General features: G+C 62.8%; 1 protein-coding gene across 1 annotated transcript; it reads left to right on the top strand.

Moving 5' to 3' along the window:
* The first annotated feature begins 2,578 nt into the window (after positions 1-2,578).
* Positions 2,579-3,949, top strand: POU4F3 (POU class 4 homeobox 3). The gene is made up of 2 exons (XM_065849216.2): positions 2,579-2,750; positions 3,031-3,949. The coding sequence occupies exons 1-2, from the start codon at positions 2,631-2,633 to the stop codon at positions 3,901-3,903; spliced, it is 993 nt and encodes a 330-aa protein (XP_065705288.1). The 5' UTR covers positions 2,579-2,630; the 3' UTR covers positions 3,904-3,949.
* The last annotated feature ends 11,022 nt before the right edge of the window (positions 3,950-14,971 follow it).

Raw genomic sequence — 14,971 nt, 5'->3', positions numbered from 1 at the left:
AACTTTCATGCAGCTATTTAGGCCCTCTGAAATATAAATGATTCCCTTTAAATTTTTTATCATAAATCAGGCCACGGAGCTTTGCGACAACGCGCGGGTTCCCCTGCGATGGGAGGCGCTGCTTCGCACCTCGCTCCTCCGCGCCCCTTCCCCGGCTGCGCACCCCGGGCGGGGCAGGTGCGGCCCTGCTCCCCCGAGCACCCCCCGCTCATCCCCCGCACATCCTCCCGCGCATCCTCCCGCGCGTCCCCCTGCGCATCCCCCGCGCGTCCCGCCGCGCATCCTCCCGCGCATCCCCCGCGCGTCCCCCCGCGCATTCCCCCGCGCATCCCTCGAGTTCCGCGCCCTGGGCGCCCGGTGCCGGGCGCTGTCCGTGGTGCTGGCGCCGCGGGGCCCGGAGTCCCCGGCGCTGCCCCCGGTTTGGCGCTCCCCTCGGTTCGGTTCTTCCCCGGTTCGGTTCTGCCCCCGGTTCGGCGCTGCCCCCGGTTTGGCGCTGCCCTCGGTTCGGTTCTGCCCCGGTTCGGTTCTGCCCCCGGTTCGGCGCTGCCCCCACCCGCTCCCCACGAGCCGCCATCCCGCCTCCCGGGCCCGATCCGCGGTGCGGGGGCGGCTCCGGGAGCGCTCGCTCGGTGAAGCCCCCCGGAGCCCGGTCCCCGTTCAGCCCCCGCCGCTGCTGCCCTGACCAGGCGCTTTCCTCTGCAGCCTCTGTCGGTCTTGTCCCATCAGCTCCACCTGCGCTCCCGCATCTTTTTGGGGAGAGAACAGGTCTCTGAATATGTGCAGCAGACTGTGAACCTGTCTTTCTGGAGTGAGATATAAAATAGGTTATTACCTGTCATTCAGCCCACATTTTCACCTGCTTTGAGATACAGGGTCAAGATCTCGCAAACATCTTTGGTGTGTGTTTCCTAAATGAAAGACATTTTACCACAGAAGTAGCAGCTCTTCTTCCCTCTGGCCACCACAGTAAGGTCAATACTTTCGTCAGAAAACCAAGACAGCAACTCCTTTAGCTCTCGATCTGTATTTATTAAGGCTCATAAAACTCTCGGAAACTTTAAATCTAGGAGTAGATTTTGTTTTCGTTTAAGAACTTCAAATTTCACACTTGCAAAATACATCCCCCAACCATCAAAGTCCAGTAGTGTCTGAAGATGTGTGAAGATTAGGAGAGAAAAAACAAAACGACCGCCCAACAGTAGAATGACCCGAAGTCGAGCTCTGCTGTTCTCGGGGGCGGGGGTGGTTTTCTGTTGTTCTGAGACAAGGGTCGGGTGTTTCCAGCCAATGACACGTGTGCGATCGTGGCACAGCTCACTTAACATCGCTGTCCGCTTTATTCTCCCCCGTTCGCGAAGCTGTTTTAGAGGACTGATGAGGTGGGAGGCCGGGGGTGCGCGCCGGAGAGCGGCCGGGCTGGGGTCACCCTGACCGCGCCCGGAGCTGCGGGCCTGGGCAGCATCTCGGGGCCGCTCCGGAACCTGAAGCTGCTCCGAAGATATTGAAGAAGTCCCGAACTCTACCCAGACAGATTTCTCACAATTCGCTCTGAAAACAAATGCCTCGGTGGTAACATATCCTTGCACCTTCTGAGTTTTAACGGCGTCCCGCCCGCGCTCCCCCGGTCACACCGCAGCGCTGGCGGGCGCTGCCAGCGGCTGAATTGTAGTGTTCTCGGCCCGTCCTCCCGTGCAGGTCCCGCAGCCCCCGGGCCCGGGCCCGCCGCTCTGCTTTCGGGGAGGGATTCGCCTGAGAAAGAGGATGGACGGACCACCGAGTGACAGTTGACGTGGGCATCTGAGGGCACTGGGTGCCAGGGCAGGGGTGCTGAACAGTGGGAACCCGAGCTCGCCATGCCGGGGTGCTTGATGCGGCGGCACCTCGGGGGACCCTGCCCGCCCCCCGCGGGCTGTGGCGCAGCGTTGTCACACCACGGCACTGCCGTCGGGCTTGCACCACCCGTGCAGGAACCACAAGAGACGTTTCCCTTTGATGCACTGTGGCTTGTTTGATTTGTTCCTCTGGCGTGTGTGAGCGGCACCGGTTCCCAGACAGAGGAGCCCTCCTGCGCGGGGCTGCGGGGGGGAGTTTTGGTGATGGGCAAGTGACCGGTGCCAGCAGCGGCTGGGCGCAGCCACACCAGACAGCCCGGCGGCAGGTCCGTGGGCAAGAGCGGTCCCTCTGCTCCAGACTTCAGCTCGTGGGCTCTACCCACGCAGAAATGCTTCCTCCTCCCGCCCCTCGGGACCTGGGGCCTGGCGTCCCCCGGCGGCTCCGCGCCGGCCGCGAGAAGGGCAGGATCCGAGCGGGGGCACAGCCGGGGCTGCCCTGCCAAGCGATGCCCGCGCCGGGAGCAGCCCGGCCCCGACGGCGCGTCCCACCGCCCGAGCGGGTCCTGGAGGCCGGGGGGGCCGGGACGTCCTGCTGCCCGCGCTGGCCCCGCACAGCACGCGTGCGCGGGGCCCGCTCCTGGCAGGCAGCGTGTAAGATGAGTGAAGAAGCGGGGGGGGGGGGGCAGCGGGCGCGCAGGGGAAGCTCTGCCATCGAAAATCGCTCACTTGGGCAGTGGTGAGGCGGAGAGACAACCCCGAGCCGATGCCAGGGGCTGCGTACCTGCGCGGGGCGCAAAGATGATGGCCATGAACGCCAAGCAGCCGTTCGCCATGCACGCCGCCCTCCAGGAGCCCAAGTTCTCCAGCCTGCACTCCAGCGCGGAGGCGATGCGCAGAGTTTGCCTCCCGGCCCCGCAGGTATGTAGATGCAGCATAATTGCCGCTTTAAGGCACATTTTCTGACAGGCACCGACTTAATGTTTTTTTCATGTCGCCAGAACAATCGCGCGTCTCGGAACCTCTCTCCCCCCTCTCCCGCTCCGTCTCTGCTCCACACGTCTGCGCGGGCAGCGCTGCTGCCTTCATATTAATTTTTATGACCTGAGCTCTGAGGAGGAATCGCGGTGCCGGGGCAGGTTTTTCATCCGGAGATGACAGTATTCCCCACTGACTCCACCATGCGCGTTCTTGCTCGCAGCTGCAGGGCAATATATTCGGGAGCTTTGATGAGAGCCTGCTGGCCCGCGCCGAGGCTCTGGCGGCCGTCGACATCGTCCCGCACGCCAAGGGCCACCACCACCACCCCTTCAAGCCGGACGCCACCTACCACGCCATGAGCGGCGTCCCCTGCGCCGCCGCCGCCCTCCCGCACCCCGCCGCGCTCGCCGCGCACCCGCACCCGCTCCCGCACCCGGCGCTGGACGGCGCGGACCTGCTGGAGCACCTCTCGCCCCCACTGGCCGTCGGGGGCCTGGCCGAGCCGCCCGCCCTGGCCGCGCCGCTGCCGCCGCACCCGCTGGCCGCCGCGGGCCCCCTGGCCGTGGGCGTGGGCCCCCCGGGGGGCCCGGCGGTGCCGCCCGCCGCCCCCGAGCCCGAGTCGGACCCGCGGGAGCTGGAGGCCTTCGCCGAGCGCTTCAAGCAGCGGCGGGTGCGGCTGGGGGTGACCCAGGCCGACGTGGGGGCGGCGCTGGCGGCGCTGAAGCTGCCGGGCGTGGGCTCGCTCAGCCAGAGCACGATCTGCCGCTTCGAGTCGCTGACGCTGTCGCACAACAACATGACGGCGCTGCGGCCGGTGCTGCAGGCCTGGCTGGAGGGCGCCGAGGCCGCGCACCGCGACCGCGCCGCCGGCCCCGACCTGCTGGCGGGCGCCGAGCGCAAGCGCAAGCGGACCTCGATCGCCGCGCCCGAGAAGCGCTCGCTGGAGGCGTACTTCGCGCTGCAGCCGCGGCCCTCCTCCGAGAAGATCGCCGCCATCGCCGAGAAGCTGGACCTCAAGAAGAACGTGGTGCGCGTCTGGTTCTGCAACCAGCGCCAGAAGCAGAAGCGCATGAAGTACTCGGCCGTGCACTGACCGCGCCCGCCGCACCGGGCCCGGGCCCGACGGCGCGGCCGCACCGCGCCCCCCACCCCGCCGAGGCGCCCGGCCCCGCTGCCCGCCCTGGGACCGGAGCGGAGCGCGGCGGCGGGCGGAGGGGCACGGGGGCGAGGGGCCGGGCCGGAGGACGCGGCGTTTCCACGGCGGGAAGAGCCACTCCGGGCAGCGCCGCCGAGCCCCGCTCCCCCGCCCCGTCCCGCCGCGCAGAGCTCCGCGCCAGCGCTGCTGCCCCTCCTCTGGAATAAAGCTTTATTTTTCAACCCGAAGCGGCGTGTCTTTGCTCGCCACCCCGAGCCGGCAGCGCCGGCAACACCGAGGAAATTGTTTGCAAGCGCAAAATCAACGAAAAGCCTTCGGCGGGGCGACCCCCACGGGAAAGGGGACGAGGCCTCGGCCCGCCGGGTCCCCTCGGAGCCACTAGCGCCCGCGGAGCGTGACCGGCGGCCGCCCCCGCGGGCTCCGCTGCGCACCGGGCGCGTCCCGCCCGCCGAATGGAAGCAAAGTCTCCCCCAACAAAATCTATCGCGGGCTCATTTCTAATGCAGTTTAAAAGGGGAAAAGGCTTTTATTTACGATTCCCTGAAGCACCTTAACGATTAAAAATTAATGATCGAAGCGCGAGCCTTCTCTGAATATTTCACTTTAGCATTTTAATGAATGACAAACATCAAACCTGAGAAGCGGGTCTCACTCTCCTCCCCCATTGGGGAAGGACCTTACAAATTCAGCCTTTTAATTGCAGGTCGCCGGGAAGCCAGAACGCTCCCTCGCTCCATGTTTTTCCAATCAGCCCCAATGATTTTTCCCCAATCAAAGGTCCTTAAATAATAAATGCCCTTATGCCATTACATTATATTGTCGGTTCTGAAAATTTTAAATAAGGGTGATGCAATATTAATCACCTACTGTAGTATATAAAAGGGGCAGAAGGCAACTCAGACGACGCCCTTCCCCGCCGCCCAGCTGGACTTCGGCAGGTGCTCTCGGCCGCCCGGCTCCCGGTGCCGTGGGCGGGGGGCTCGGGGCGGGGGTTTTACCCGAACCAGCCAGGTAAGAGGCGTTTTCATCTCTCTCCTCGTCCCCGTGCATGGCTGGGACCGTCCCCGCCGCCTCCCCCGGGGGTCGCGGCCGCTCCGCGCTCCTGCGCCCGGCTGCTGCGGGGGACGGGCCCGGTGGCCCGCGGGGCGTCCGGCTGCGGCGGGACCGGGTGGGAGCGGGAACCGGGCGGGAGCGGGGCTGGGGGCTCGGACCGGGGCAGGAGCGGGGCTCGGGCCGGCGGAGGCGGGCGCAGGGGCCGTGCCCGCGCGGTGCAGCGGCCTCGCACGGGAGGGTCGCCGGCAGTGCCGCCGCCGGGCACCGCCAAGGCACGGCGCCTCACAAGCCTTTTGTCTTCCAGCATGCAACGGAAATAACCCACACCTCCCGAAGCTGTCCTCAAATGGGATTATTATCATTATCTTCCGCGGTTTGCATTAAACCTCGTCTGAGCCTGACTTGGCCTGTGTTTATGCCCGCGGCTGCGGTGGCCGTGTCTTCTTGTCTGTTCCCTTCTGAAAGGGAAAGGGCATCGCGCGTGTTCTTACCGTGGCAAAGGTGTCACTGCACTTTTGCTTTCTGTGGCTGTTCTGGTTTTGCCTAGAGCTCCTATGTTTTTGTGACAATTTTGTACCTGTCGCTTTTGGCTTGGTGCAGAGAAGGACTTAAAGATGCAAAACAAGTCCCAAATGAATGTTCACAAACCTGCAGCTCCTGCCCGCTTCTCTGCCCCTCCGCTGTGCCGACCAGGCGCCTGCTCCTTCTTGCTCGTTCTCGCTTATTCCCGGTTCCTTTCTGCATGGAGATGATGCTACAGGGACTCTCTGTCCAGATTTCACTCTTTGCCAGTTCTGGGTGTCTTTTCACTTCGTATGTGCGGGTTTGTGCCTTGCTCTGCCCAGATGCCACATACAGGACCTGATCACTTCTGCTGGGATTTTACTTTGGAGGTCAGGTACATGGTGTTTCAAGCACTGTTGATGCCTTAGTCTTTCCCTGGGTTTGGCTCCCAAAGCTCTGATGCCGGATAAATACACTGTGATACAAGAAACTCATCTGATCTTCCTGGAGCTGGGATTAAGTTCCTTCGGCTTCAATGGGAATAGTTCAGAAATGGTGCTTATTGCTGAGGAGGCACAAGGAAGCAGCCTGAGTTTTCTCCTTGGTGTAAGGAGCGGTGCCCTAAAGGCAGCGCCGAGGGGTGGGGGGAGGGCAGGAGCGGTGGGTGCGGTGGGACCCCTGCCCACAGCAGCTCAGGCCCGGCGGTGCAGCTCCCCCAGCCCCGCCGTCCTCTCTCTGCTGCAAGCGGGGGCAGCTCCAGCTTCTCTGCCCCCTCCACAAAGCCAAAGCACAGGCTGGTTTGGCTGCAACTCGGAACTGCAGAGGGAGTTTTGCTGGCTGCTGCTCCTAAGTGGTAAGATCTGTATTACGATCCTGGGACTCTGTGCCCTGGGATACAGACAAATCCATTCTGTGCACGAGGCGTCACCCGCTGCTCGTTACCCGTTGTGCTATTAAAAGGATTCACGGGGAACCGCGTCCGGCCAAGCTGCCGCGCAAACCCGGTGAGCAGCTGATCTCTCCAGGTGTGTGAGCATCAAGACTCATTTTGTGGAGGGCTGGGGCTCCTCATCCTGCTCTGTGGGACCTGCCCTGGGACATTTAATTCCTCAACAGCCCCCACAAACCCTCCTCCCGCAGGGAAAACAAGAACCACAGGCCACATGTGCTGAGAAACGGAATTCCCTTGTAGTGACGGCTGGGGAAGGGGAAAGTGAGACCTCCCGGGCTGGGGGTGGGCAGGGAAGTGCCCAGGAAATCCGTGTGTGTGAGACAAAGCTTCCGCAGGCAAACCCCTCTCGGTGGTTTTTGAACCATTAACAATTGATTTATTATTTTTTTTCCCCATTCTGTGCCCGTTCCTTAATATCCTGCTCTCTGTCTCCCGGGGACCGCACACGAGAGATGAAAGCACCGAAAACCAAACAAGCCATTGGCGGTGCTCACTCAATTGATTTTTATACAAAATTTGCCTTCATGCACGAAGGATGGAAAAATGATCCCATTAATAATGAATAACAAAAACAATTGCAGGGAGGAAATCGATAGAAGCACATCTGATGTCACGGGAGCTGGGAGGGAGCCCTGGTACAACAGCCGGTGTGGGAGGGGGACGAGGGGGCACCAGCCTCGGACGGGGCAGGCGCGGACGCGGCACTGGGGGGTTTGGGGCTGGGGGTGCTGAAGGGCTGGGTGTGTGGGCTCAAGGCAGCTGCTGCAGTGCAGATGTGAGTGGTCACATCTCCGAGGGCTGAAGGGGCCGGAGCCGTGCTGGCTCTGACCCCCCGGTCACTGCTCTCTGGGTGCCTCCAACCCCTCTTTGGGGTCAAACGTTACGTGTCCTCATTCTCTCCAGGGACACACGAGGAATGGGGACCTGGCAGGAGCCGTGTCACCCAGCCCGTGGCTGTGGGGGTCATGGGGATGGGGGGGCAGAACAGACACCCCCGGTGCTGCCACCCACCCTGCCTGGTCCGCAGTGACAGAGCCTGGTCCTAACGTGGGTTATGGTTTATAAATGTTTGAAGAGTGCAATATCTCTCAATTTACTCCCTGTCATAACAGGAAAGCTGGGAGGGAAACCAGGGCATCATCTGCCAAAAGAGCAAAGCATTTGGGTAGTGCGAGGGCACTAAATAATTCAGTACCTATTTATAAGTCTAGTGTTTTGTAATTTCAATGGAACCATCTTGGTTTGACTCCACATGTCTTCACACTTGAAGGAGATGCTCCCAGCATGCAGGTGAGCCGAGCTCTGTCTCCAGGAGAGAACGCGGCGGGGAGCAGGTGGGGAGGTTAATCACACTGTCAGCGTTTACTTGCTTGTTAAACTTGCATGAGTTTGCAGATCAAAATGGAGAGGAGATGTAGGGCAGGCGGATTTGCAGGCGAACCTTTGATTTTCCTCCTCCCGAGGCTGATGCATCTAACTCTGCTGAACTGCACACAAAAACGAGGTGTTTCCCAGCACAGAGGGGGAGCAGAGGCACCGCGGCCAGAGCCGGGCCAGCCCCGCAGAGCCGGGCCGGCCCCGCCGCTCTGGGCCCTCCGGAGCGGCGCGGGAAGGGACCGGGGATGCTCCGCACCCGCGGGAGGGCCCGGGGCTGCTCGGGGCTGCGGGAGGTGGCACCCCATGGCCTCCCCTGGTGCAGACCCCATGGCCTCACAACAAGGGGTCCCACTGGCTTCGTTTGTGTGTCTCATTGCTTCTAAACAGCATCTGGAGGTGTTCTCCGGGCTGGGGAAAGGTGGGACAGGGTCAGCACGCGGAGCTGGGTCATGGTCTGGCCTGTCAGCAAACACCCGCTCCCCAGGGACCCCTGCGGCTCATGGACAGACGGACAGACAGCAGAGGCTCTGATGTCCTTGGCCTCGCCTGTGTCACAGTTCTGGAAGGAGACAAGGAGGGCTTGCAGCCGGTCGTGCTGTTCAAACAAGACTGCGCAGGGCCACGTGCGGAGCTGCGGTGCCTGTGGCAGGCAGAGAACATCCCTTTCATCTCCCCGTTTGAAACCCTGCTCCAGAGCTACCTGTGGGACAGCGCTGCACAGAGCGCACCCAAATGCACGGCATAATTCACACAACGGGAAACACATAAAAGGATGGTACGCCTAGAAAAATCAGGAATGTATTTGGGAAAAGGATTACACTTCCAGACCCCCTGTATCACGCATGGCTAAGGCAGCTGCAGCTGGGCACCCCATGTCAGCCACCATTTGCCAGAACCTCAGGCATCTTTGCAGGTCGCCCGGCAGGTCCCTCGGTTGGTGCAGCCGCCCACAGCTCCCGCGGCAGCCGCGACCCGATGGGCTGTGCTGGAGCAGCCGGGAGCTCACCCGGCACGTCCCTGGGCCTGAGCCCCGCGGCTCCTGCGAGGCACCTCGGCAGCTGCCAGGAGGTCCCTGCACCGCGGGGCCGTGTCCCCGTCCCCAGGCAGTGCTGTGCCGCGGTGCCACCGACCCCTGCGCTCGCCAGCCCCGGCGCTGCTCCCGCCGAGCCTGGGGCTCCGTCCCCCGGCAGCCCTGCCCGCAGGAGCGAAACCCGCCAGGATCTGAGTCAGACGTGATAGAGGAAGTTGGATATCTCAGTTCTTTCAGGACATGCCTGTTTTTCCCCAAATGCCACAACAGATTAGTCTACAGCCGTTACCACATGTCTATGAAAAAATAAAGCAAAACTCACAGATCCTCCTTTAAGTAATGTAGTGAGAACATATAAAAGCATCTGAAAAAAACCTCTCAGCTTCTGTTTATTGCTCGGCTGGTTTTAGGCTCTGTGATTCCCAGCTGGCTGCTGGCCGTGGCTCCGGGAGCCGGCAGCGCAGCCCCGGCGTGCCCCGGCAGCACGGACGGATCGATCTCCCATCGCCGCCTGCACCGCGAGCCTGGGGCAGGGAACCAGCCCGGGCTCCGGGGGCAGCGACGGGAAGGGAGGTTTAGGGATGGGGGGCTCAGGGTAGGCAACAAGGGAGGGCTCTCTTGGATCCCTCTGCTGCAAGGGGAACCTCGGGGGCAGCTGCAAAGGGATGGAGATGGAGGGGAACGGGGGCCATCTCCAAGGGCAGCACCGAGGGGTGCTGTGACCAATGCTGCCAACTGTGTTGAAATACCTCACAACTCAAAATAACTCCAATCTAAAGACAGAAGAAAATATTTGGGGAAAAAATGGTGTTTCTTTAAATGCTGTACTTTTCAAAGACAGATTTTGTGCTTTTTTTTCAGTAGCTTTTTAAGGAGAGGGTGGGGAGCAGTGAAGGAACCTGAAATATTTTGGAGAGTGCAAGGGTTCTCCTTTTCAGAAACACTGGGGTGGGACGAGTTGCCTGTTTCATCCTTTAATGAGGAAACTCAAAACACTGCAATTTGGGGTCAGTCCAGGCCAAAGCCGTTCGGAGGAGCAGAGCAGCAGCGATGCACACAGCCCCTGTCCCCCGCAAACGGGGCCCGTGCGCCGGTCATGTCGTGTTAGCAGCTCCACGTTGCAGCCGGGTTGGATGCCACGTGCAGGCACATTAACACGGAAAACACATTAGCCCCCGCTGAGGAAACCTGAGCAAATTGGCCGTGAGACGCGGCGTCCTGGGATTTCACATCGATGCGGTTCCCCGGGACAGCACAGTGGAGCCCGGCAGCGGGTCTGCTCCAGTTCGCTGCAGCCCCTGACAGTGAATGCACACGGGGTCAGGAGCTGCTCCGGCTGGACGGACCCACCGCGCTGCTGCTGGACGGACACACCGCACTGCTGCTGGACGGACACACCGCACTGCTGCTGGACGGACCCACCGCGCTGCTGCTGGACGGACCCACCGCGCTGCTGCTGGACGGACACACCGCACTGCTGCTGGACGGACATACCGCACTGCTGCTGGACGGACACACCGCACTGCTGCTGGACGGACCCACCGCGCTGCTGCTGGACGGACACACCGCACTGCTGCACCCCATGTCCTGCACCTCAGCCCCGGGCAGGGGCTGCTGGGGGTGTCTGGGGGTGTCTGGGGGTATCTGGGGGTGTCTGGGGGTGTCTGGGCTGCCACGGCCCCACGACCTTGTGGCTCCCACCCTACTGCCCCCGCCGGCTGCGTCCCCTGGGATCAGCCCCACGGACACCGTGACCCCCACACCACTGTGTGAACAGGAGAGCAGGTCCGCCCTGTCCCTCAGCAGACAGCTTCCGTCCTAAAACTGCCGCATTAAATATTAACCCCAGAGATGGAGCGTTTCTGGTCTCTCAGGGAAACAGGCACATTTTCAGTGCTCCGCGAAGATCCCCTTTCCCGGTACCCGGTCACACGTACTTGCACAAGGCTGCACGTGGCCACACCAGCCCGCAGCTCCCACCGGGAAGGGATGTGGCACTGCTGCTGGGCTGTCCCGTCACTGTCCCCACGTCTGTCCTCCTGGCCATTCCAACAGCTGCCCCCAACCTGCTCTCCTGGCAGTGCTGGTGTGGGGCTTCTTTGTGAGGGCACTTCTGGGGCTGGACAGCCCCCGGTCCACACACTCTGCCAAATCACGTCTGTGCTATGTGCCCCCTGCCACGTGCCTTGTGCCCCGTGCTTTGTGCCCTGCGCTGTGTGTCCTGCACCGTGTGCGCTGCACCGTGTACCAGGCACGGTGTGTCCTGCACCACATGCTGTGTGGGAGGAGAAGCTCCTGACAGTGCGGGCTGGAGAAGAGGCCTGAGGACAAGCAGAGGCCGGGGTCAGGAGCTGGAGGAGAAGACCCATGCCGGAGCGGAGAAGCACATGGGGCATCTCCATGTCCAGCCCTACCTGTGCCAGCCAGGAGCCTGGCTCCATGTCCCAGCACAGGGGCCGTGCTGCTCGGCGCCAGGGGCCACACGTGGCTCTGCCGTGCGGACGCCCCGGGGTCTGGGCCCCTCCAGCTGCCTCCCAGGGCATCGCCTGGTGGCAGCTCGGCCCTGGGACGTGTGGGTCCAGCACGGCTGCGGCTGCGGGAGGAGCAGTGGAGGAAACGGGAGAGCAGCAGCAGCGAGGCACATCAATAATGCATCAAATGCCAGCAGCAACAAAGGGAGAGAGGGACCAGAAGCAGGAGAACAGAATATCACAGAGCTTTTTAATGGTCTTTTTCTATTAGTGTCAGCTCTGTGGCTGGGCTTGAGGCAGGGGAAGTTTCCCCGGACGTCTGCAGGAATTCGGGAGGGGGCCAAGCGCGCCGTCCTTGCCGTGTCCTGCTCCCAGCCCGCCGCGGGGCTGCTGCGCTCACGGGTCTCTAACGCTCCCACAAGGCCCCGTGGCGGGGCCTGGCCAGGCACGGTCCCTCTGGCGAAGGAGCCGTGGGAGGTGGCAGTGGAGCCCAGAGCAAGCAGAAGGGCTGGGCTCAGTTTTGGTGGTTGTACTTGATCTATAACCTCCACCGAGCTGCCTGTGAGTGAAACCCCCACTCTGAGTGACTCTGGGCACCCCCACGGACCCCGCTCCCTCCTCTGCCCCCCAGCCAGGGCTGCGGGCAGGGCCTGGCCCTGGCACCAGGCAGGGACACACACACACCCGCGGCGCTCAGGGACGATGGGGGCGCAATGGGCAGGGGCCGCGGTGGGGCAGGGGTGGCACAGTTCGGTTCAGTGTGCTGCAGTGCAGCGTGGCAGGCACCGCGGCCGCAGCGAGCATGCCAGGGGGCCGGACTCCTCATCACCAGCTCCCTGGGCTTCTTCAGATCGCTCCTTTCTCTGCATTTCCAGAGTATAGTTTCCAAAACCAATAATTATTTAAACCTTGCCAAAAAGCACAACCATGAATTCTTTTCGGTGCCCTTAGCTGAACAGCCTAGCAGTCAGAGGACTGCTCTACAGTTCGTTTCACTGCAACGTGCAATCAGCCAGAGTGAAGCCAATCATCGTTTTAATCACTGCTGTTCTGCATAAAACAATACACCAGCAGAAGAAAAGGCTGTCCTGGCAGCGCGGTGGGGACTGAGCCCACCAGAAACGCGGCCGGGACCCGCGTGCCCAGCCCTGGGGACCTGCCCTGCGCCCACGTGAGGGACACGCGGGGGACGCGGCGCTCGCCCCGCTCTGCGGTGCGGGACCTGCGGGTCTCCCCGGCAGATGCTGGCACTGCAGCCACCGAGAGGCCCTGCAGACAGCCCAGGGCAAAGATTTGAATTCAGGATCACACTTCAACCTGAAATCTGAAAAACAATAAGAAAGGATGACAAGATGTCGGTGTCTGTGAGCCGGTATGAGAAGGGCTGGTGGCAGCGCACGGACGGGTGCCAGGCAAGGGTGTGCGTGGGGGAGCCTGCGTGCCCAGGGCTGGGGCGCTGCCCTGGAAACCAGAGCACAGTGCTGGCAGGCAGCGCCGCACACAGCTGCCAGCAGGAGGAGGAAAGCCACTCGCTTTGGGCCCAGGGAACTCAGGAGCTTGGGCAGATTTGAGAGTAAATCCAAACCACGTTTCAAATGTCCTTCCTGTGTGCAACAACAGCTGCATCACAAGAAACGTTCCTTTAAAAGTGGTGAGGATCTAAGCATTTGAAAGGTTTCCAGTTTACAGTGCTCCACGGAGAACGCTCTTCCAGCAGCAGCAGCTCTGCCCCGTGGCGCGGCACAATGGAGCCAGCGGCTTCGAGCCACCCAGCACGGGGAGCCCGCGGATGGGTGGGGGGACCCCAAAACTGGGTACCCGCCTGGCCCAACAGGCGTTCTGTTGGCACCACCACAGCCACGGATCCCTGCAGCTGGTTCAGGTTTCCCTGGAGGGATCCAGCCCCGTTCCCCGGGAGCGCGGGCAGCGGTGCCCCCAGCCCGGGGGGTTGGAACCAGCCGGTGCTGGCGGGTCCTGGGCTGCAGCAGCCCCAGTGTCCCCTGAGCACGTCCGGGGGCTGTGGCTCCTCTGTCCCCTCTCCCGCCTGCACTCCTGGAGCCCACTCTGCTGGTTAATTAGTGACGGTGTCCCTGCAATCAGCACATTGCATTACTAGAATTCAGATTGTTAAGGAAATCGAGGGGAAGCGTGTAGCAAGCGAAATAAATTGTACTTTTTCCAAAAGCCACATCCTGCCACCAAATTTGTCAAAATCACTCGCATTTTGCAGCTCACAATTAATCGCCCTTCAAGAGCTGCAGTCCGAGAATCGCTGGCTGAACTGTTTTGGGAAAACACAGCGGAGGGTACGGGGGTGCGCGTGGCACCGGGCCAGCTGCCCCGGGCACGGAACGGGCGTCCGGCTGCTCCCGCCTGCCCGCCCGCCACCGGTGAACGACCGAGAAACCCTGAGCCGAGCAGAGCAGGAGGGGCACGAGAGGCGCGGGTGGCGGACGGGCGGCCCCGCTGTGCGGGTGGCGGACGGGCGGCCCCGCTGTGCGGGCAGCAGACGGGCTGCCGTGTCCAAACCCCGTTTTAACCTCCTGCCGCCAGAACGAGCGGATCCTCGCGGTGCTGGGGAGGGGGATGCGGGCTGGGGCTCCCGGCTCCATGTCCCGTCCCAGCGGGGCAGAGCGGGCGGTTCTCCCAGCCCCTTCCCGCGGCTCCTCGGAGGGGTCCGGCCAGCGGGGACGACTCCTGGTCCCCCTGCTGCTGTCACCCGGGTTCGGGGCAGGAGGGGCTGGGGACGCGCGGGGACGGGGCGAGACGGGGCGGGACGCACTGGGACGGGGTGGGAAGGGGTGGGACCGAGTGGGACGTGCACGTCCCTGGGGAGCCCCAGTCACCCACCCAGCTGTCACAAATCCTCGCAGCACCAGCGACATCGAACAAAACGTGAATAAAGAAACCAAGCAGCAAGGTAGCCCCGTCAGCGCCCGTTTAACACAGCGCCACCGCGAGGAGCCCCGGTGCTCCCGGGCACTTTTATCGTTTCAGAGAAGCCGGCTCTTTCCCGGCGGAGCTGCGGGGCGGGAGCGGCGCTGTCCCGCTGTCCAGTGTCCCGCTGTCCCTGTCCCGTTGTCCCTGTCCCGTTGTCCCCCTGTCCCGCTGTCCCTGTCCCGCTGTCCCTGTCCCCCTGTCCCGCTGTCCCTGTCCCGCTGTCCCTGTCCCGTTGTCCCGCTGTCCCGCTGTCCCCCTGTCCGGCTGTCCCTCTGTCCGGCTGTCCCTGTCCCCCTGTCCCGCTGTCCCTGTCCCGCTGTCCCTGTCCCGTTGTCCCGGGGCTCGCGGGGCGCTCGCGGCTCGTGACGTCAGCGTCACCGCCGAGCTCGCGCGCTCTGCAGCGGTCTCGCACACAGCGCCCCCCTGCGGCCGCGGGGCGCCGGGGCAAGGACCGCACCAGCTCCCCATTGGCCTTCCGCAGCCTCTTCCGCGCTCGCTCATTGGCTGCTGACAAGTAACAGGGCGTTGCCCCACCCTCGTGCCCTGGCATTGGCTGCTGATCGAACTCCGCCCCCGGTGACATAACGGGACGCCTCTGATCTGGATTGTGTGGTGGGGAGCGCGCCCCAAGCGCGGGCTGTGATTGGTGCATTGGCGCACGCGGTTCCGCCGCTGATT

This window comes from Patagioenas fasciata, chromosome 14 (assembly GCF_037038585.1).
Source record: "Patagioenas fasciata isolate bPatFas1 chromosome 14, bPatFas1.hap1, whole genome shotgun sequence".
In the NCBI taxonomy this organism is placed as follows: Eukaryota; Metazoa; Chordata; class Aves; order Columbiformes; family Columbidae; genus Patagioenas; species Patagioenas fasciata.
This window is presented reverse-complemented; position numbering and strand designations above follow the sequence as displayed.

What these genes read in the sequence shown, in the direction of transcription:
- POU4F3 (XM_065849216.2), top strand. Translation starts at nt 2,631, where the DNA reads ATGATGGCCATGAACGCCAAGCAGCCGTTCGCCATGCACGCCGCCCTC. An exon ending in TTTGCCTCCCGGCCCCGCAG is followed by an intron (nt 2,751 to 3,030) that starts GTATGTAGATGC and finishes TCTTGCTCGCAG; the next exon opens with CTGCAGGGCAATATATTCGG.